The sequence below is a fragment of the Falco rusticolus genome, chromosome 8, assembly GCF_015220075.1.
Source record: "Falco rusticolus isolate bFalRus1 chromosome 8, bFalRus1.pri, whole genome shotgun sequence".
Classification (NCBI taxonomy): Eukaryota; Metazoa; Chordata; class Aves; order Falconiformes; family Falconidae; genus Falco; species Falco rusticolus.
The window spans coordinates 5,376,517-5,399,833 of record NC_051194.1 but is presented as its reverse complement, the minus strand read 5'-3'; the positions used below and the strand labels follow the sequence as shown (position 1 = coordinate 5,399,833).

Below are 23,317 nucleotides of genomic sequence, written 5' to 3'. Positions count from 1 at the left end.
TGGTGATGTAGTGGTCTCTAAAGAAAAAAAAAAGTTATAAAAATGATGCAAAATGAGCAGTTCAGGAGAGAAAATGACAGTTTTCTAGACAAGGTCCTAACCAACTTGATCTACCTTTGGTTAGCCCTGCCTGGTGGTAATGCTATGTCTGCATCCCCCTGCTCAGGGACGTGCCCAGTGGCTATGGCCATGGTGGTGGAGCCCCGGTTGTCCTTACTTTGGGCTTTGCACGGGTCCAAGTATGTGCTGAGGGAGGGCGTTGCTGCAGGAGGGCCACCAGCCAGTGCTGGTTTAACTGTATTGTTTTGCTCTGGTGCTTCCCATCACCAACATTTCTGAAGAGATGACAACAGCCTTTAGATCAGATTAGATGGACAGAGAAAATCTGTATGATGCTTTTAGCCTTTGCCAAAAGACCACCCAGCCCATCCCCAAACTGAAGCACAGCCCTGAAGTTTGAGCTTGGGTTTGTGCGAGGGCACTGGAGGAGAGGAAAAGCAGCTGGGTGGCTGCTGCAATGATGGAAAAGTGTTTCTTGTTGGGCAGAACCAGGCGCTGGGACCAGGATCCCCTGGGACTTGCCCTGGGCCATGCTTTCTGAGGCAAGGAGCATCCGCGCTGTGGAGTGGTTCCCCTCGATGTGCTGTCAGTGCGTCGGTGTGTCGGGGGGCTTTTGCCCTTGTAAAGCTAGGAGAGGAGCAGAGGGATTGGCTGTGCAGAGGGCTGATGCAGCAGGGCTTTCGGCTGCTTACGTTAGCAGGGCGGGCAGCTGCATCTGGGCAGGAGGAAGAAAGAGAAAATGAGGAGCAGATGGAAGAGCCAAACTGTGAGTAGGCTTTGCAGCTGACCTTTCCGTGCAGGCAGATCTTCCCATTATGCAGCTGTTCAGCGGAGTCAAATTATGTATGGAGGGGAGAAGCAATGGTGGTGCTTTTAGCAGCCTTGCCCTGTCCCATCCCCAGCCCCATGCAGGGATGATTTTATACTTGCCTTCAAACTGCTCAGCTGTCCTTCTACATGGTGTTTCTCCTCTTCCCCAGTGAGCCGCTGTATCTGTGGTTCACCAGAACCCACTACGTTCCCTCTTCCTGTCTACCGGAGAGGCCTTTTGAAGCCAAACCCTCTGTTTCTTGAGAGTGTCATCTGCTTCTGCTACTCATCCCTCCCTAAAATTGGTCTGTGCTACACCGCTACGTGACATCCCGAATGGAGGGTTGTCACTTCAAGTGGGAAGAAACCAAAAGAATGAAGTTGATTAACGAGGGGAATTACTTCATGTGCATGTCTTCATTAATAAAAAACAGAGCAGGGCAACAGCTTTACAGAAGTACAATATGAAACAGAGTTGTCTTCCACTTTATACATTTTTCTTAAAATATTAGCATCTATTTTTAGTTGAGCAGAATGTTATTAATTTTGTGCCTCCGGTGTATGATGTTTGCCTCCTGAATTTTGTAAATCATTAGTGTGTTGCCTGGAAGAGCCCAGGCACTGTTCTGCCCGTCTCTTGCAATAGTGGGAATCTTTTGGGAAGGTGGAGTGAAAAGGCTTCAGGTTCTACTTGCTTTGAAGCAATGCAGCTTGTTACTCAAAGTAATTCAATATTGAGTAATGGCAGCCTTTTCTAAGGACAGGTAACAACTCAAATATAATCAATTAATGGACTTACAGTAAAGGAGAGATACAACACAGGCTCAATGTTTAGCGCACCTGTTGGGGAATAATTGTTCAGTCAAAATCGTAATACTCTTGTACAGGCCGCTCTTAGGTATGTTACAGGTCACCTCACGCAAAGGAGCTGTTGGAGCTAAGCAGCTCAGCATCTTCAGAAACTTTATTTTGGGAGCCCTGAACAGTGAGCTAACATCTTCCTTTGGCTACAGTGTTGTAAATCCAGAGTTATCCACTGTAGTCAGCTGTAACACGTATAGCTGGAAATCGATTTGTAAGGATGATAAGCTCTGTTTTTAATTCATTCTGAAGACATAGCGAAGCCAAATGTGGTTTTCTGAGCTGATGTCTGGGAGAGGAGTTGGAGGAGCACATGCAGAAGGGAGGCTGGTTCCTTGACTTGCACGACCCCAGTGCGGTAGAGCACTGTGACAGTGACTTTGGTCGCAGCTCTAGACCTTGGCCATAACCAATGTAGTCTGGGGGTTTCTCCCCTCAGCAACTAAGAACTTCAGTTAGCATAGATAACTTAGCAAGGGAAAGTCTGTGCAAGCTTTTTGTGTGTGATGCATAAATGTATTATGAATGCAGACAGGCTGATGTGTGGGAAATGCAGAATGTGCCCAAGCCCGTTCCTGGTGGCAGTTCCTCCATCCCGTTGTGGTCCCTCAGAGTTTAGAAGAAAGCTCCAAGACCTGTAGTTAGCCAGGTGTTTTGGAAACAACACCACCAGAAAGCCAGTTGTGATAATAATAATAAAGTACTTTCACAGGAGAACTGTAGAAGTAACTGGGAATTGATAACTTGATGAGTTGTCTCTATCTATGCAATTATGTCCAAGTCCTGCTTGGGGACACTCAAGGTGTAGCCTGGGAGAGTTGCAGAGGGAGTCATGGGTAGCTCAAGATTGCTCTGAGCCCAAACCAGAGCAACAGGCAGTGGTTTAACTCTTCAGGAGGGCTGCCAGAAATCCCATGTGAGATGTAGGAGACCATACTATGTGGTCAGATCTTATGGGCTGTAGGGAAAAGCGTGTGGATCTCAAACTTTTCCTGCTTTTTCACAGTAGACAGATGCTTTCCAGACCCTGGGTGATCGCTCACGTACGGACATAGAATGCCTGTACATTGCATGGATGTTTTAGTTGGTTATGCATGCACAGAATTAAAAATTTTCGCGTTTAACATCTGTCATTGCTAGACTTAGATATTGTCAAATACTGTGTCGTGTGATTGGTATCCATCCCCAAAATGAAGGCTTCTGTTGGTAAGCTGGCTATTTTGTTTTCTTAGCTAGGTTCATCAAGGTCATAACTGTAATTTAGGGTTTGGACCTGTGTGTGTTCTCATGAATATCTTTACTCATGAACATTCAGATTTCAAGGAGTGTCTCCTGTGTATGAAGTCATTTGCACACATACTTCTCCCAGTAAGAGCCCAAAAGACAGAAGTAACAAATATTTATTTTATAAGGCAAACTTTGTAGTTCTAGTCTTTTTCATTTTAATATCACTTTTGTGGACAGTTCACGTAATTATTTGCCTAGAGGGAAAACTTCTTTAAGCAGGGAAAGCAGATCCAGTGTATTTTCCTGCTACATCCGTGTACTGGCTCTCTGATGTGGAGACAACAATGATTTTGTAAAGACCAGCTCTTCGTGGCAGCAGTTTATTTTTCTTTTGATTTAGAGGTAATTCTTCCACAGGGAAAATAAAAAGTTTGTCTTATATCCCACCCAGTAGAGGAATTGCAGATGCATTTGTTTATCTTCTGCCTTCCAGTGTTTCTGGCCAGGGAGAAGAGAGGGTCTGGTGAAGGTGCTGACAGCAACAGCAAGGAGAACTTTTCTGCCCAAATTGCACAGGCAAATTTCTGATACGGGACACACGCGGCTTTTCAGGTGATGTCTTGGACCCAGCTATCCTCCTTATCCCAAGCTGGCTCATGTAGGGGGAGGCCTGGCAATGAGGATGGCTGCAAGGATGGATGGTGGAAAAAGTCCTTCCCCACCCAATGCCTGGTTGAAGCAGGGGGTTTGGTTTCTGGCTTCTCATTCTGCTTTTTCTCTGGTTCCCTGCATCGAGTGTGAGTGCAGCTGGTCGATCTGCATCTCTGTTTCCAGTGCATTTGGGCACAGTCACATGGTATCAAGACTTGGCTTGTAGGCAGAGGAAAACTGAGAAAAACCAAGAAGTTTGCTCATTCACCAAGTAAGAGAGGTAATCCAAACAGCAACTGTCAAACAGGGATGGCACTGGTGGGGAAAAAATATAAAGGCAGTAAAAGGCCAAAGTGTTTGCTTGAAATGTCAATATTCTTCCAAAACAATTGCTTACAGACTTCAAAATTGCATTCCTGCCACAGAGGCCATCTCCTCTCTCATAGTTGGACATAAAAAAAAAAAATCTAAAAGCCAATTGGGCACCAAAAGCTTGAAACAAGCAGTTGTGCAGAACACATGGAACTCATTTCAGCCTCAGAAATTTCGGGGAAGTTGGGGGACTCTTTCTTCCATAAAAACACTTTGTTGTTTTGGAAGAAAACTGGTGCAATGTGATACACAGATGAGTGAACTTTTGCTTCTGAAATGATGCTCAGCACCAGATAAGCTGATCTGGCATGCCTGCCCAGGAATCGCGGCAGTTTTGTGTCAGGAGGAGCGAACAGACCAGCTCTGCTGTGGCATATCCAAGTAACCTTGCTCACAAACCTGAGCAGTGACCCGTGCAGCTCCAGCACAGCATTTGCTTTCCACCCGTTTGAACCAGTCAGTGTTAGATTTGTTTCCAGGCATTTTTTCTTGAGCGTCTTGGAAAAAACATCCAGCAAAATAAGGAGGGAGCTCTGCCAACAGATGGAAGAAGGTATATCTTGTGGTTAAGGAAGAGGCAGCTACTGCATGGGAAAAGGTCCTGTATATCCACAGCGAAACCCCAATATATATATGATTGGCATGACTGCGAAGACAGCTGGGAACCAAAGCGCTTTGGTGAGCCCATGCTGGCAATGCAAAGGAGGGGCTGAACGGTGGGCAGGGCCCGGCGCTGCCCCAAAAATATCCTGAGGGTAGGGTTTAGGAGGGGGGGGTACTGGTTTTTTGTTTTTGTTTCCCAAGGATTTCAGAAGTGCTTGGAAGTGTTTGTGCCCTGTGGAAGGGAGCTGGGCTGGCGTTGCAGAGGCTGGCTCTGCATGGCCGCCAGATGCCCGGCATGGACCAGCCCAGCCTCCGAGGTGGCTGCTCCCTTGCAGAGCCCCGCAGTCTGGTTTGCATTATGGGTGAAGTTTTTAGCAAATTACTGCTCCTTTCTGCTCCGCTTCCATCAAAGAATGGGCAGAGGCCGCCTAGCAGTCTAAGGACAGATTTTTTTTATTTTTTGGGGTTGGGGGTTTTTTGGTTTTTTTTTGAATAGAGCACAGATCTGTGTTTCTTTGGTTGGTTTAACACACACTTGGCTCTTATCAGGCTGCTGCTCTGCATCATTTGCCTGACACCTCTGTTGGGGGATTTGTTGCTGTCAGCTTAGGCTGTGGGGTACAGTTCCCCCAAAGAAAAGTTTCAGAGGAGTCTTTGAGGGTTTAGTGATGCTGAGCCCCAGCAGATGCTGTGGGCAATCCCTGGGGTGCACTCAGGTGGCCTTTTTGGAAGGAAATTTGGAAGAAAGAGGGGTGAGAGCTGCCACGGGTGAGGAGCGCTCAGCTCACCCCACTGCCTGGAGCAGCCCCATCGGGATCCCCCTGAAGACTGGGGTTGGATGTTACTTGCAGGGCTGTGTTTTGCAGCGAGGTGGATTTTGGGGAACCCCTAATTGCCCTCCCCTATAATATGAAATAGGGGGTTCTAGCCAAACAAGGAGAACCTGGCTCTGAGCCTATACAGGGTGATGGCAGCAAGTGGAATGGAGGGGGGCAGAGAACAAAACCAGAAGATGGTTTCCATTAAACCCTCAAAAATTCATAGGCAGTGAATCATGCCCCCCCAAATTTTGTACACCTAGCTGTCTCCAGACGTGGGGTAATGCACATGAATAGGCAGAAGTAGCTGTGCCTGGGTTTCAGAGTCCTCTTGCATCTTCTGCTATGCCACGTGTAGGGTCTGGTCTATCAAGGGAAGTCAAATGAAGATGCTGTGTGACATCTTCTGTTACACAAGTGCCTCCTGCTGTGCTTGATATCTAGAGCTGTCCCAGGTGGAAGTTGCCACTGGTAATAGTAATTTCTCTTGCCTGCTGTTCTCATGGTAAATGTGCCAGTGAAGTCTGACATTTAAAGTAGGTTTTGATCCTGGAATACAACTTAGTGGCTAAACAAGTATCTGTGTCTGGCTTATCTTTTACTTCTATGACATCTTAGTGCCTTCTTGGAGAAGACTATAAATCAGCTGATACTTGAGTGCAGAAAGCCGTGGCCTCAGTGGCACGCTGTCAGCGTCTGCTAGGATGCAGGTGCCAGCAAGGCTGATTTGGGGGGTGGCAGCAGCCCTGGAGAAGTTAAGGCAGCCCCTGGGCTACCTGCCACCATGGCCTGGGGGGGGTGGGGGGGAATGGGGACCTGCCCGGCTAGAGGTGCTTGCGTTTGCTGAAAGGTATTAGCTAAACCACAAAGGTTGGATGTATTTCAAGCTTAATTCACGCAAAACTGGGACCTCAGCACATGTCATATGTGAATAGTTTCCATGTTAAATCTGGCAACAGGGTATTTATCAGGACTTGCTTTGGAGCTCTGCTCTTTGTAGTGGTTTTGAAAATAAGACACACAAAAAAAGGCATTTTATTGATTTACCCAGAAAATAGGCTTAGAAGACATTGTATCCTTTGTTGGGGTAGCCAAGCTAGTTAAGCTTCCCTCTTTTCAAATGTTCTTTGCTTTCATTTTTAAAGAAAGAACACTGATGCGTGGCAATGAGAAGTGTAAAAATTTTTCCAAATTAAAACAAATCTTAACAAGCATTAAATAAAAAATATATTCTGTGCTTATAGGAAAACTGTAGAAGCTATTTGATTTTTTAGAAAATGAAGAAATCATTATCACCTGGTAATGAAAAGATGGTTTTCAGGTTTGCATGCAGTCATGGACCAAAGGGGAATTTGTGTTGGACAATACTGAAATAGCTTTTTTTCAAGCAAAGAGGAACTTTCCTTAAACAGAGAAAATGATTAGCAAAGGATTGTTAATAATCATGTTCATGCTGAAAAATCTTTATTTATTTACTTGTAAGTGCAGGGCTGTTGCCCTGTGCAGCAGTCCCATGCCATTTCAGTGAGACCATCCATACTATATAAAGTTAAACATAAAGCTATCGTGATTTTAATGATCTTATACTTAAATATGACAGCTCCTCGTAGAAACATTTCCAACAGTGTGTTGTGCTACAGGCTGGCGTGATTTCAGGGTCTCACACCGGAGACTCCAGAGGTCAGGGCAGATGCAGGTGGAACCTCCCACCAAGGACTTGTCCGGGCTCACAGCCGTTGCAGTTGGTGTGTGTGCAGGATAATTTCTAGTATGACCGATTTCATACATGGAGTCTATCTCTTGACAGATATTTAAATGCTGTTATTTGGAAGGGCAAATGATTATGGTAGCAGAGGTGATACTGGATGGAGTGGAAACTGCTTTTTTTTATAAGGGCTTCTGGTCCCTCTGCACTGAGGACTTTAGGGAGGGAGGAGGTGGTAGCAGTACTGGGGACAAGGATGAGGTGACATCCCAGAGCATGTCTCTTGTACTAGATTCATTCGCAGTAAGCACCAGCAGTTCTCAGCTGCTGTTTGGAGGACTCCCGTTTCATTTATCAGTCCCTCTTCTCTCCTTTTCCTTCAGCTGGGAAGCTCAGAGGAGCCACAGCAACCTGGCTGCCTTTCTCCACTTTCCTTGTGACGGGTCTGGCAGGGTGTGCTTGGCCACAGCTTTTGCCCAGAGCTTGCTTCTCATACAAAAATGTGCTGAGGAACCGCATCACCAGCAGACACTGTTCTGCTTGTGAAGATTTACAGTGTAGCCTATAGGAATGGCTGGTCCCTGCTCCCTGGCTGCGCTACAGACCATGCTGCCTAATGACCCAGGGCCCTTTGCAGGGATACTAAAATATTGTTTTGCCCTTTTGTTCTGACACTTTCCTCCTCAAATGTAAGATTTTACCATTTTTTGAAACCACAGAGACAGAGATTGAAGGCAGCCCTTTGAATTTGTTAAAATTTGACTGCAGGGTTCCTTCCGACCCCTGTGCTAATTTTTAGCAGAGCAGGAAACCTTAAAAATAACCATGAGAGAAGATTTCCCAACTCAGAAAGATTGTCCTTTTAATAATCTCTGGCTTCGTTTTCACTAGATATTTTACCCCCTTAAAATTCCTGTAACGCTGCTAGAGCAAGTACATCCCTGCCAGCAGCAATAATGGCACCAGAGGAGGAAGGCAGAGGGCCAGTTAGCCAGGCTGGCACCTGGGCTTGCTCTGAGCAGGGCTGAGGGATGCATGGGGGAAACGCTTATTATTTATTGGAAGAGTTTTTTCATGTGAATCAGAGCTTGCAAGCTCCACGTCTTCCCTTTCTGGCAAACTTAAAACTGTGTTCCCAAGCCTTCAGCTGATCTCAGCATTGAGTTAACCTAGATTTTGCCATCATTTTAACACTTTGGTGCTATATCTCAAGACTTCTGAGCTGCTACTGTGAAACAGACAAACAGAAATACTATAATTTGTTTTAATACATATCTCAGTGTCGCTCCTTCTTCTGAAGTTGAAATGTTGCATGGCCAAACCAAGGCATGCAGCAAGAGTGCATGATGTAGTAACAAGGTTTGCTCAAGGTCGTACCCGACCTGTGTCTGCATTCTCTGCCTCGTTGTATAGATATATATCATAAAATAATGTATACCATAAAGTATTTATCATTATATAAATACTGTCCTCACCCAGGCGATGGCAGTGGGGATGCACTGTGGTTTGGGTCACTGTGCCGGCAGGAACACCATGTGCCGACATTACTGTTTGGGAGGGGTAAAAAAACCCCAAGGTGAGTAATTGCAATTACCACTCACCCCTGCTCCATGTCAGCAGCTCTCCCCGCTAACCCAGCTCCTCCTGCCCTGGCAGCCAGAGGCCTCCAGCCAGACGTTGCGGATATATTTTCTTTATCAAACTGACAGCAACGTTTCCTCTTTTCTCTTCAAACGTGGAGGATGCCCCACAGAGCTGTGTTGGCCCCGTGCCAAACGCAGGCGGTCCTTGCTGGTGCGTGGTCAGAAAGAGATCTGAGTTGGTTATCAGCTAGGGGTGGGCTCTGACAGCCACCAAACGGCGTCGTCTGGGACCACATCGGTGTCTTCTTCCTCAAAGCACCCAGGGTCAATGGATTTTTGTTGCACTTGGCCAGTGCAGCGGTGGTTTTGGTCAGAATCATGTTTCAAGGGAAGTTGGTTGAATTTTCTCTCTACCTTGTCTTAAAGCATCAGCTTTGTCCTAGACAGAAAGTTCATCCCCTCTCACTGTAGTGAGTATTTAATTATGTAAAGTGTGATCACTGTGTGTGTGATTTGGAGCAGAAGGCTTGTAACTGAGAGAGGGCAAAGGAATGAGTGAAATTTATTTCTGGCCAAAAAGCACAGCGTGAAGTCACTGCGATGCTTTCTCTTACTTGGGCCCTGTAATGGGGTGTCTGGAAAACTCACCTTTTTCCTATGCTGTGCTGGTTAAGTGGAAATTATTTTTGTTCTTCCAAAATGAAAACTTCTATAAGTGTGACTTTTTTGACTGGGGGAATAAGGGGTTACTTCTTGTTTTCCTGTTCCTTAGTTATCAAATGAACTAAGGATTGCTTCATCTTTAATTAAAATGACATGGAGCATAATTCAAATGAAAGACAATAATGATCTCAACACATGGGTGCTCCTGACAGTTGCAGGCCATCAAGTAAGCCAGCCCAGATTTCAGATGCTCCCTCCTACTTCACACATGCGATGCTCTGGCTGCTCTCGCAAACCTGCCTTTGCTCGCGCAGACGTTTGGCTGGGCAGGTAGAGCAGAGTCAATTAAATCTCCAGCCCAGACTAACAAAACATTTAAAAGTCCGAGTTAGTCATGTCCATCCAGCAGCACAGCTGGCCGAGAGCCCTGTTGAAAGCCCAATGGATATTGTTTCTCTCAAGCATTAAATGCTTTCCCTCAAACAAACATCCCCTGAATAGGCTATTGTTTCTCCTTCTGGATGTCCCTTTATGGACTGATACAAGAATAGCTAAAAGCTGATGAATTGGTATTGTAAATTTAAAAAAAAAAAAAAAAAAGATCTGGGACTCCTACTCCTTTGAGAAGTTGCATTTGCTGCAAGTTCTCTGCACAGGTCCCATGTCCTGTCCTCTGGAGGTCAGAGAGCTGCAGCGGGACCTTCAGGTGGGTCACCTCAAACAATCATAGTTTCAGGAAAAGAAACTTCGTGGACCCGATGCATTTCCCAGGTGTTATAATGTAAGGCATTGAGGTGAGATAAAGTATGGAGGGGGTGTTGGGGGAAGAAGTAGTCATTTGGTGTGATCTGCAAGCCTTTGCATTAACAGATGTGACTGCATTTGTTTATATTTTTCATTACCGCTATGTAGCAGCTGTGTACTGCTAGGTCCTTATAAGAAACTATACATCATGTGAACAGTATAACTTACATTTAGTCACTTCAGAAATCTCGTGTGTGTGAAGAAATCACCATTTATTTTCCGGTGAAAGTCTCTTGTACAGGTCCCCCAGTCCTTATAACACAGGTACTGATGCCCCACCCAGGATTCAGCACCTGGATTTACCTCTTTTTCCTAACAGAGCTGTGTGTGTCCCAGGGTTTCGTATTCCAGCAGACTGATTTATTCCTTGTCGACGGCCAAAGCTGTGAGCTGGAAGAGTGCTATTTTTAATGCGGCCATTCGGCTTATCTTACGCATCTTTCTCTCTTTTGCTCAATTTCACCATCACAGGTTGAAGCTAAATTTTAAAAAGTTCACTCTAATCAGTTCCCTAAGAAATACAGAAAACTTTGATGCTTTCTTGTTGCGTTATACCCTAGTCCAAGCTACGTTTGCTTTGGTAGGTCCTCCCAGTTTGCAGGGCTGTAATGCAAGGAGACGTTTCAGCCCAGCACGGCTGCAGAAGGACCCAGGAGGATGCACGTGTGCCCCGCAGGGCAGATGTAGGAGGGGAGCGGGTGCTGATCCCAAGGTACCATTTTGGAAGCGTAGCCCTTGGGTCTGCAGCAGGCAGTGACGAGAGGTTGGGTTTGAGGGCGCGGGAGCAGCCAGCCACGCTGCAGTGCTGGGTCAGGCTTTGCTGCAGGCATGCAGTGCCCGCCGTTTAGCACAGCCCATGGCTCCCTCTGGAGCAGATCCTCGCCCAGCGAAGCTCGTGGGCACGTGTTGGAAATCTGGGGGTGGAAGCAGGTGTCTGAGAGCTTTGCTGACTCACAACTGTTGGAACGGTTTGCAGGGCTGAGCTTTCTTTGGATTTAAATGAGGAAAGGTTTTAGGTTCTCGGGCAGCAGTTCATGGATTGGTGGAAAGGCAGTTCTGGGATTTACCTCAACTGTTGCGTGCTTCTCTTCATCCCCGAGTGCCTGTGTGCCAGCTCTGGCTGAGAGCAGGGGCAGCTTTGCCTTCGTCCGGGGGCCTTAGAACACCTGTGCTTCCTCTCCCTGCATGCACCTCTTCTCCAAAGCAAGGTTTCCTATGGCCCAACGTATTCGGTGGGTTTATGTTACTTAAGGGCTTACGTGCCAGAAACGGTGGGGGGAAAGCCATTTTTCCTGTTGGTTTAACATGCGCTCCTGCAGGGGAGACCTGGGGTAGAACTGGGGTAACCAAGTGCTTGGTCCTGCAGATACAAGTGCGCTTCCAGCTTTATATCACCGCAGATGAGCAGTGCTTGGGTATCGGCCCACGGGGCAGGTGCACCCTTGCTTCCTCCACAGCAAGACACACCTCCCCATCAATGAGATTTACCGTTACAGACTGAGAGTGATGGGTGATCCCCACATCTTGGGTAAAATGGTAGAGTTTCAGCAAGTCCTTTTGCAGAAACAAATGGTTCAGATCTGAGGTTGATCACTGGGATCTGCTCAGTTTAATCAAACCAGACCTGTATTACTGCTGCTCTTTTAGTCTTTAAAAACCTCAGGGAGTCCCGAGTGCTGTGCCAGGGCAGTGTCACCATATCCCTGTCACTAATCCTGTCGCTTCCTTTCATGCTCCTTCTTACTCTGCACATTGTTCAACACCTCTTACTGTACTTCTGTGAAACCTTCCTGCTGGATTGCATGGATGAAGGATTAGGTATATAAGTAACATAGCCAAAGATTGTACTATATGTAAGTAGAGCCTCTTTTCAGAGCATGACTGATACTGCTGTTTGCATTGATAATTTTTTTAAATTGTTATTTCTTTTTTAATAATACTGAGTTTTCCTTCCTTTTTCAGGGGCCTCTTGGTTTGGATGGCAAACCAGTAAGTAGCACGGTGTGCCAAATGTGACATGTCTTTATTCAGACAGCTCTGCAATAGATAGGCAGAGTCTCAACTATTACTTGTTTATTACTACCTACAGAACTGTTTAGGAGACAAAACTGTATTTAGGAAAATAATTCTGTGGTCCATAACACATTCAGGTTTAAATTCTGAGCCAGGGCTGGCTGGCACAGCTAGAGGTGAGCTTTTCTTTTCCTCTCAGCTCAGCTCAGCTGCTTCTCCCTCTCCTGCACCAGCTCAGCTAGCGGAGACTGCTGGTGGGCAGCAGGCCAAATTTGGGAAATACACTCTAGCAGCACCATGGAAGAACCGAAGTCAGTAATCTTGGTTTTGTGCTCCTGGCACTACAAAGTGGTGTCATAAAAATAATTGTTCCCAAACTGGGCTTGTTTGCCTCTGAAGGAGCCCATGTGTGGGAAGTGCTTGAGAGTGCCTGGTGTCCGCGCAACACTTTGTGGAAAGCCTGGACTTCATTTTATGAGCTGTTTTCTTGACAGTATTTTTTTCTTAGAAACTCCTTGGATACTCAGATGCTCCACTCTTATTTATTTTACAGAAAGACGCGCTTTTTTTAATGCTAGCTGCTCACGAGCCAGCTCTGATTCCTTCGGCTGGATGGTTGCTGCAGGAGGTCGCAGCTCTGTATTTTGTGTCCAAATCCCACCCTGTTCCACCGTGTTCACTAGAGGGCACCATGTGAAATCTTTTCAAGCTCTGGTCCTAAACCAGCTGTGATTTTCAAAGTGGGCGGAAGTCAGTCAGTCTTTGCAACCAAAAAGTTACTCCCAGATACTTATTTCTAGCCAGTTAGGGAGTGTGCTGTTGTAGCTGTACATTGCTGTGGTTGGTTTTTATCCTACCCCTAAAAACAGCAAATGTGAATGAAAAGAAATGTAGAAATAAAGCATTAGAAAAGAAAAAAGGAAGGCCAGTTCACAGCGCTGCGCTCAGGGCTTGGCTTTGAATTAGCAAAACCCCACGATGGAAGCGCAGTGCAAACCCCAGCGGCACGCTCCTGCGCCTGCTGCCCTTGGCAGGCACGGGGATGCAAATAGCTGCGAGTTGTGCGCGTGCACCAGGCAGGAGCAAGACCTCCGAGTGAGATGCAGGGAGAACCTCAACAAAAAAGCAAACTTATCAAACAGCCAAACTCAAACCAGACTGTTCATGATGTCTTCCATGAGAGTAAGGGGCTGGCGGCCTTGCTTAGAACCAAATCAACAGCAGGAGGGATGCTGTGCAGGGATGCAGATGCTGCCACTGCTGGCCTCTCTGTTGACCTTCCCCCACTGCATCCCGCTGGGTCCTGCTTTGGCAAACACTGTGAACTGGGCTGAACCCCAAGATGCAGTATTTTTCTGTGCTGGAAGGAGGATGCAGAGCAGGCTCATCGAAGTGTTGCTCAGCAGCTTGTCTTTGGGGCTGCAGCCTGACTCTGCCTGCCTGTCTCTGCCTATCTTACAGAAAGCTGCTTAGGAGGAGGATGACTTATGTCTTCAGCAAATAGGCCAAAGAAAGCAGCTCATCCTCCTTGTTTATTTCAAACAGATGTATAATTGTTGTAATGATATGCTGAGCATGTGTTTTTCTAGAAGTTGATTTAATACTTCAAGAAATCTCTTGCATCTATTTAGAGTCATGTGTTTGCAAGCGGCTGTCGTGCTGCCTGCCCTGCCCCAGTCCTCCTCCGGTCCTCTGTCCCGGCAAAAGCAGGCAGGACCTCGCTGGTGCTTTTTGGTGGTATGCTGCCCATGTGAAGCAGTTTATAACTTAAAATAATAGCAAATGTGGTTCAGATTCGTGAATTGAAGAATGCAATCTTCTTGGTTTTGATGTTGTGTGCATTGATGATTCTGCTGTTTCTTAACTCGGATCCTTCCTATGTATTTCCAGGGACCTCCGGGACCAAAAGGGGAAAAGGTAAAGACTGACATTAACGTGTGGCTTTCGGGGAAGCAGCTGTATATCCTCCTTCTGCTGTAGTTCTTTCAGCTCAGGTTACCCCAGTACACCAGCATGACATTAACCACTGGTTTTGTTGGGAGGTGAAGCTGTGACGGCAGGTTCTCCGGTTGCTCTTGGAAAAGCCCCAGGAAGTGGGGGAGGGCAGGAAGAATTTGCAAACACATAGGAGGAGTAAGTATGGCCTTAAAGCTCATCTGTGCCGTAGGATTCCTGGTAACCCCTTAGGGTTAGGAGAGTGGCATACAACTCTTCTTGCTTTCCTCAGAGAGCAAGGCTGTGGGCTCCATTACTCTGGGTTTGCACAAATCCTTCCATGAAATTAGAGCAGCCAAAGGTCATTACTGAAAGTGGAGTTGATCTGTGCATGTGTAGGACATAAGCAGTTGCTAGGGAGCCTTAGAGTTGGAAACATTCCGTTATTTCTGATTTATTATCTGTTTCATCGCCTGCCAGGGCAGAATCATTCCCTATTGTGTTGTCTCAAGCCCTTCTCCTCCCTGGTTTTGAATACGTTAAGCAATAGGACCCTTGCCACTTCCCTTATGTGCTCTTCCCGTGTCCAACTGACCCTGTGCTCAGTCCTTCGTGGTTGAAATTTGAACGCTAATAGCTGACCCTTGCTGTTTTGCCTGATGTGCAGGGTGAAGCAGGGGACATCGGCCCGAGGGTAAGTACTGATGCGGCATGTTGATTGATTCTAAAATGTGGTTGGGTTTGGTCACTGCACAAAACAGGCTTCACGCAGCTTTGTCACTGCAAACTTGAGGTATGGGAACCATTCTGGAAACGTTTAATTTTGCCATCGGAGCTCTTAGTGGTGGTGGTTTTCCTAACTTTGACCGTGGGGAAAGCATGAGTTGAAGACCTTCAGGTACCTCAGGAAGTATTTCACTTCTACTATCTTATCCTAATCAGCTTCCCTTTTCCAGTGTCAGAGACAGACTCGTGTTTCTCTTGAAGCTGTGCACCTTATTTATTGGCATCGGAGCACCAGTACAGAGTGGTGAGACCTGGTGTCCCAAGGAAGGGCCCTGCACGGCGTTGTGCAGGATAGAAAGTTCCTCCTCTCTTGCTGAGCTGCCTGCCTGGGAGCGTGTCGGCACGCAGACAGTATCTGACTGCCTTTAAAACAAAGGGTTTAAGGTAACTGTAGGATGAGGGAAAATTGTTCTGGCTATAACGTACGGAAATCAATGTAACTAATGAGTTATGTGGAAATACCTTTTGTGGGGCTGCATGAAGCTGAGATTTACTGCAGTGCATCAGAACAGGTCCCCACGGGGCACGAGGGGGACATGGCTGTCCCGTGGTCCCCACTGCAGTGCTGGTGATGGCAGCAGTAGCACCAAGTCTCCCATGTTGGGGATGAGACCGGAGGGCTTGCCACAAGGTGCGTGGTCCTTCCGAGGTAGGCTCCGTGTAAGGGAGTAAGGGAGGTGCAGCTGGCTGTGGGTCACGGGCACCTGCTGGAAGCCCCACGGCGGGGAGGTGCTGGGCTGCTGGCGTACGGGCCCCATGCAGAGGCTGGATTCAGAGCTGGCATCCAGGAGTCAGCTGGTAGGTTTAGATGCAGTTGCTGGAAACATAGCCAGGACCTTGGTGGTTAACATGGGGCAGAGATGCCTCAGAGTAATTTTTCTTTTTTCCCTTAGAGGCTGTTAAGTCACTTTTTGAAGTTGGCATCATTTTCTGAAGCAGCTCCCAACTGCCTTGGGTGTATTTGGAAATGTCACCCTTGGCCTCTGAGAGCCCCTAAGCCTGATAGATTTATGCCCCACGTGGCGAAGGAGGGGCTCAGCGTAAGGTCTCAACCTTGTCGAAGTGCCCACCCATGTACTCGGAGAAGGCTTTAAGAGGTGATTCAGCGGCACATGGGAGTGAGTTTTCGCTCCTTGGCTGGGGCTGTGGGTGGCTCTGGGGCTGGTGACTCAGGCAGTGCCAGGGGAGACGCTGCTCAGGCTCTGGAGCCCCTGTGGTCCGTGCAGCTGGATAATGCAGGAACCCACCTCCTGCTGCGGCTCCCGTTTGTGCTGCAGGAGATGCTCTGGGGACGGGCGGGTGCCAGCTCCCAAGGTAACACTGTCCTATGTTTTAATCTACTGATAAAAATATGTGCTCTTTTCTTTTTTCTCCTGATCTGCATTTGTCCACCTTTCGCTTTACTTTTAGATTTATTTATATCTTTTTGCCCGAGAGTAAGAAAAAGGCTCAGGGGCGATTTGGGAGGAAAGGGGGAGAAACAAGCCTGGCAGAGCCACGCACAAGTAGGTCTAAAACTGGTGCTTGTCTTTGAAAATAGCTTCCTTCATATCTCCAGACACTCGGGTTGTGGATCGGATACAAAACTTAATACCATCTGGCCCAGATTATTTTTTATTTCTTAATTTAATCTATCTTCTTCCTCAAGTTTCAGTAGTGGCTTTGTTTAGCTGATTTTGAAAGTTGTGTCACAGCAAGTCATTGCATAAAAGGGAGGATAAATAGCTAGGGATATATCCAGTGCCCCCTCCCTCACCAATGTGCACGTCTATGGGCAGTGGAGTGGGGATAGCGTGTGTCGGTGAACACACACCTATTGTCATTAGGAATGATGGATTAAAAGACGATAATGCTTGGGGCGGCTTTGGAGGGGGTGTCTTCAGTGGCAGTGAGATGAAGGCAATTAAGGATTAGCTACTGAATATGTTAGAGTCTCTGCTGCTTCTCTTTCTGTCTCAACACCTGCCACCGGCATGTGACAATAACCAAAGGAGGTTATTGCACGTGTGAGTGTGCCTAACGGCAGATGTTGGAGGGCAATTTTGGAGAGCTGAGGATGGAGCACGCCGGGTTGTCATGGGCACTGAACACTGGTTCTTGCAAACGGCATCAGGGAGGTATCAGGCTCTGCAGAGGGAAGAGGGAGTCGTAGCAGGGTGCTGCCAAGGCTGGGACTGCTGTGGCCTGATATTTATGCTTGTACTCCTTCAACATCAAATATATTCCTGTGCCTCTGAAAAGGACTGTGTTTATAAGCCAGCCTGGCGCCCTGAGCTGGCACTGGGATGACCGCTCTGCGCTTATTACCTTAGCTTGCGTGATCTTGTTTCTTACTGACAGTCCAGATGTTTAGACAAATGGTGGGATTGATGAATCTTTGCACACCTGGGCTAGCAGATGCGCAGCACCTGTGGCAGCAGCGCCAGGTTTGCTCTTGAGAGGGAGAAAAGGGTCTTCACCTTGCAAGAGGAATGGTCATATCCAGTGGCCCATGCAGCAGGCACCTGCTCGATGGCCAGCACCGATGGAGATGGTACTGGTAATGTCGGCACCTGTACCCTGAGACGCTGCAGGACTAAACACTGACGTGGCTGAACTGGCTGCATAGGGACAGGCTGGAGTTCAGGCTGCAAATGGAAAAGTAGCTTTTTCTCTCTTACTTTCTGCAAAAATATAAGTGCTTGCCAAGCTCACGTTGCAGATTAAAAGGTCAGTGCAGGAAGCGTCCTGCAGAGCTCACAGTGACAGTCAACAGAGATGCCTATGGATACTTTTTTTTTAATTTATTTATTTGCTTATTTTGGAACTATATGTTGAAATGGCTAAATTGAGTGCTCTAAAGCTGGAAATTGCCAGTATTAAAGGTTTCTGTGCTCTAAGATTCCACTGCTACATGGGGTCAGACCCAATGGCCCGTTACCCCAGTGCCCCACAACAAGATGGTTGGAAGGGTGTAAACATGGAGTAGGAACATGTAACTCCATCACACTTAACTGCTTTCCTGGAGCCTGGTGATCTATGGCCCAGATGTTTCTTGGGCCAGAGATGGTGTCCCTATATTTAATAGCCCCCAGGGCTGTTCACGTTCCATGGGCATCATGTAACAAGGATTGTTTAAAATTAAATGCGTGATGGCTGGACTTGGTGCGTTACGGTGTGTTTGGCCTCGGAGCAAATGTGAATTGTTATTTCACATTAACACAGATAGGACTGGGCTTGGAAGGTGTTTATTTGGATGATGCTCAGCAGCCTGAGGGGTAAGCAAAAACTTTCAGTTCCTGTCTTGCTCCTTGGGCTTTTCTGAAAATCTCACTTAATGCTCTTGTGTAGCTTCATGCACACAAAAAGACATAAAACTGGGTCCTTTGCATCTACCACAAAACGCTTTGCTCTTAGTAGAGCTGCCTTGCTGGTTTCTGTAGTATCTGGAGGGCCCGGACAAGCACAAGGGCTCTGTGTCCCCATTCATTTCTGTGTGGCATCACCTTGGATTTTCTAAACTTCAGGATTTCAATGTTGTTCCTTCCTGAAATGGCTGTATTTAAGTGAGGGCTGAGGTAAATTCTGTCTGTACAGCTTGAAAAAAATCGGGGGGGGGAGTGTGGTGTGTGTGTATTTTCCAGGCTTGATTAGTTTTTTCTATCTCACTTTGCTTTTCCCCACCTTTTCTGAGAGGGCTGTGTTAAGACATCTGTGCTCGGTGTACCTGTGCACACCTGCTGCTAAGCCTGTCCTGGGAGGCTGGGCAGGAGGTGGGCTGCCTGTGCAATATTTACCCCCAGATCAGGTTATCTGTTATTTGTGTGGAAGGCTTAAAGCTCCCTGGGCAATTTGGACAAGAGGTTTGTTCCTTAGAAACCTTCCAAAAATCCTCATGGAAGATGTGCTGTGCATTCCTGCAGGGCTCCTCATGGCTTTGCTCCACCCCTTTGGTCCTCCTATGGATGCGTGCAGGGATGGGCAGGGGAAAAGGAGACGCAAGCAGTGTCCTGAGAAAGGAAATGTCTTACTGCTTCACCCTAGATGGAGAAGTGGGAAGGCTAAAAGACAATAGCAATGACTACTGACATGGTCTGAATACATTGTTTTTGCATCATATAAATCGGAGAGATTTATCTGCATTTTGCAGGCTGGGGAATACATCAGTATTCATTTTAGCCTCTGAAAAAAATTATAATATTTGGTCTCGGGAGAAATGCTGGGATATATCCCCTGTGGGGTTTACTGGAATAATGCTCTTTATTCTGCAGAAAGCCCTGCAGTAGGGGAATCCTCTGTACCCTGGCTGCTTTGAATGTCCTATTGTGCAGTAAACTAATGAAAAGATACTTGGTTCCCTCTGGTTACTGCTTAACAAGCTCCAGTGTATCTAGAACGTTCAAACAACCACTGTTGGCTACCTAGATTATTTCTTTCTCATGCATCAGTTAATTATCAAAGAAAAATTGTTGTATGTTGTTACAGCCTTTAAAACTCCTCTTCTGCTGTGCTTTAATCTTAAATTCTTGCTCTTTCCTCTTCTGTCTCCCCCTTTACCTGATTAGATGGTTTTCCCCCGCCTCAATCATGGATTTCTGGCTAATGATCAGCTTGTCTTTAGCCGGCGAGTGCTCAAGGTAGACTTAGCAAATCTGCAGCCTCTGGTTTGCTGTGATTCTTTGAGTTGCTTTTGTTTCTTCTTTCTGGCTGATAGTGCACCATTGCTATTTTAAATTGCTGCTACTGTGGCTACGTTCCAGGTTGCTTGTTGGAAACGCGCTTGAGTGAAACCCCGTTGGAATTTAAGGGGAGTTTTGTCATAGTAAAGAGACCTAAAAGTGACGGGGTTTAGCACTTGGTCCTTTGTGGGAGTTGAGAATCAAGCAGCAAAGTCTTATAAAACCTGATATGAACAGTACTGGTATTGTAAAATAAAATGCATTAAAACTAGGGTTGTCTCTACTCTAAATTCGTACTCTAAACGTGATGTTTTAATTAGGCAAAATTCAGTGGGAGACTCTTGACATAATTGGTTGCAGTGTTCAGCATTTGCATAATTTTAAAAAGAATCCTACTGCAAGTGATTTAGGAGCACAGATCTTGTTGAAAGGCCATGGGATTTGTGCTGCTAAGTCACTTAAGGACTTCTGAAAAATCCCACTTGTCCCTGATTTGAGGGTGGACCACATATTAAATACAACGCTCTTACTGCCTCAGTGGTGACCCTTCCAGATGTTGCTAAAAGATTTATGAGGCGGCCTTTCCACGAGCCTTTCCATTGTGCAGCCGCATGGATGTGCCCGGCCATAGCCCTGGGGCTGGGCTGCGGCAGTGGGTCAGGAGCCGATAATGGGGTGGTGGCGCCCCGTGGGGTGCTCCCCTCCGGGGCCACCTACCAAACCCTCGCAGCCACATGGAGGTACAGCTGCTGCTTTTTTCTTTTGCATCCAAGCAATGCAGGGTGCGAGCTATGCTGGATGTTAATCTATGACACTGGCTGTATAGAAAGGATATAACTAAGCGCTACTTTTTGTTTGTGTGGGGGTTTGTTGGTGTGATGCACTAAGCTATGGAAGTGTGTGCATGCTCCATGCCAGCATGTTGTTGGGTCTGGGTTATTTCTGGGCACCGTAGAATTGGTAGTTTCTGTGTAAGCAGTCGCTGGGCAAGGGTTTAATGAGATACAACCTCGTTGGAAGGCAATGAGCAGAATTCTGGTGAAGGAACCAGACCTAAAGGGTGTGAATCAGCCATGAGCTCACTTCCAACAATCCCCATTGAATTACATCTCTGTGGGCCAGCAGAGGCCAAGGTGCTGGTGGCCCAGGGATCCAGTGCATGTGTTGCAGGCACCTCGCGGCCACCGCTTGCCAGCGCCGCTTCCTCTCACCATGTCTGTGTGAACTTCTTCCAGGGTGATCAAGGTCGAGATGGAGCCACTGGCCCCCCTGGTCCGCCAGGACCCCCAGGTGCTCGGGGGCCTCCTGGTGACACGGGAAAAGATGGCCCAAGAGGACCTCCAGGCCCCCCTGTAAGGACGGGAGATGCACAGCAAGCGCGTGCCAGGCAGTTCCCACCCCAGTGAGGGAGAGGAGGGTGAAGGGTGGTCCCTTCCCGGTGCTGCCACCCCAGCTGCTGGGTCCCCAGCCTGAGCCAGCAGCTGGGCTCGGTAGCTGCTTGTACAGCACAGCTGTGAGGCATGAGGCCAGGGGAGCAGGAGGGGACCTTCCACCTTCAGCTTTGGAGCAAAGGGCTGGACCTGGACCACATATCTGCAGGTGCTGGTTGTAACTCAGAGAGCCTGGAGGAGATCTCTTCCCCCATCTGTAGCCTTTAGATGACCTGTTGCAAATCTCTAGATCACTGGCAATTTCATAAAAAAACAGGCTAAAACATAATGCTGCTGAACATTCTAATTATTGCTGAGCATTTTGGAGAATGAAGGGTAGTAGTTTCAATGTTGGGCTTCTTATTTTTGCAGGGTTTCAAAGGCGAGCCGGGAGAGGACGGCCTCGTGGTCAGTATTGCCCAGAAGCATCTGTGTGTGTGCATGCCCCTCTCCCCCCTCGCTTTTACATCACCCTTCAGCTCGCTGCAGCAAGCAGGCTTGTGTTGGTTGCTTATGGAGGCCAAAAAAAAAAAAAAAAACCCAGGGGAAATTATAGATGCCCTAAAATGGATGTTTGTCTAAGGGTACCTGTGCCCTGGGGACAAAGGAAGCCAGACTTTGTCCCCTTGGCTCCTCTGGAGGGATGTACTGCTCCTGCATCCCCACTTCTGCCCCTCTGAATCCTCCTGGCATTGTAACTCAAATTCACTAAGGTCTAGCTTGGATTAAAAGATACTTCCTATACATAAAATACACAAACTGTAAAAGAATATTTATTATTTACTGGGAGCACAGAGAACCTATGGCTGTGAGAAGATGAGAAGCTGGCATCTGTGTCCTTTTTTTTTAATGGGATTTAAAGTACTTTTGGAAATGTTTTTAGCCTGTTAAACTCTATTGTCAATAAGAAGTATCCCAACTACTCTTACATTCAACAGGGTGCCAGGGGACCTCCAGGACCAAAGGTGGGTAATAAGTAATTTCTTATTTGTCCAATTTTAACATGAACTCTTGAAATATTGCTGCATAAGAGGCATGGGGATGAACATACGTATTTTGCACTGGACTTGCACTCATCTGTATATATCAGATAAAAATTTTCTAAGGTGTTGCGTTATCCTTTAACTTGGAGCTGCAAACATCCGAGTATGTCACCTACTCAATATCACAACCACTGCCCATGTTAAAACTTTGAAATGGGGGTGGAGGGAGCCGTGGGGGGCTGGAAGCTGGTGTGCTGTGGGAATGTGCTTTATTGCTTTTTGCGGGAAGGGGGGGGGGGGGGGGGGCGGGGGATGTAAAGGTGATCAACGAAAGCCAAATATCTTAATTATACAATTAATTTTGACTATCCATACAGTTGGTAGTATTTTCTGTTATGTCCTTAAACTTCTTTCTCCTCTCTGTTTGTTGCTGTCAAAGGGTGAACCTGGTTTCCAAGGGAAAAAGGTAAAATGTTGATTTTTTTTTTTTTATTTTACTTTATTTTTCCTTCTTTGCTTTTCTCTGTGCTCAGCTAGGGAAACCGTTGCCAGAGACCAGTGGAGAAGCTGTGGTCATGGTAGTCCATACTGAGCCCGCCCTTGTGTTCCCTGGGTCTCTTGTCCACGCGACCCCGAAGCATGGGCATGGCTCTGCCTGCAGCCTGGTTTTCATTACTGCAAGCAAGCCAGAAGCTGCAATCACATCTGCCCAATAGACAAAGAATAAAAAAGCAAATGCCAAACAAAGCAGTAGGTCTTGAGCTCTTTTGCTCCGATAATTAAAGCTGAACTGAGAAGTGGCTGGAGGCTGTTATCTGCCCAGGGGCCCCCGGGATGGGTTTGAGGTTCCTGGGACAGGCATCGCCACACAGCACCTTGGTCTCGTGCATATTGCTCACTCTCTTAAGGACAGGCACGCTGCTGGGGTCGGGTGTTGACGACTGCGGGAGATTCACACGTCCAAGCTCTCCACATTTTCTTCTGGTGGTGCCATCAAGTAGCAGATAAATCACTGCCTTTAACTGAAGCCAAAGCACTGACTGGCCCAGCCTTTCTCTCTTACTGCTTTGCCCCAAGGCAGATGTGGCCATGTGTGTTTTTCAGGCCAGAATTTAGCTTAAAAAAAAAAAAAAAAAAAATCTCATAACTGGCCAGTAAAATTAACCTCTTCAGCACGTACAAAGTGTGTTTACTGCAGGAGAACAGCAAAGCATGACACAGGAAACAAACATCTCCTCCTGGCAGATGAGTGTGTTGGTGACTTGAAGTCCATGAGGATGGGTGGCAGCTTGCAGGGAGTCTTTGGGACCCCAAAAGCTTAAATGGATTAAATATCTAATTTCTAGTAAAGGTGG

The 23,317-nt window shown here is 47.0% G+C and overlaps 1 protein-coding gene across 5 annotated transcripts in view; it reads left to right on the top strand.

Moving 5' to 3' along the window:
* Positions 1–23,317, top strand: part of COL23A1 (collagen type XXIII alpha 1 chain) — a 189,345-nt gene that overhangs the window by 150,197 nt on the left and 15,831 nt on the right. For all 5 annotated transcript variants that reach the window (XM_037396588.1, XM_037396587.1, XM_037396586.1 and 2 more), the window contains 6 exons: positions 12,120–12,146; positions 14,061–14,087; positions 14,773–14,799; positions 21,352–21,387; positions 21,918–21,944; positions 22,402–22,428. In XM_037396588.1, coding sequence (XP_037252485.1) covers positions 12,120–12,146; positions 14,061–14,087; positions 14,773–14,799; positions 21,352–21,387; positions 21,918–21,944; positions 22,402–22,428 — 171 coding nt within the window. The remainder of the gene's footprint in view (positions 1–12,119; positions 12,147–14,060; positions 14,088–14,772; positions 14,800–21,351; positions 21,388–21,917; positions 21,945–22,401; positions 22,429–23,317) is intronic.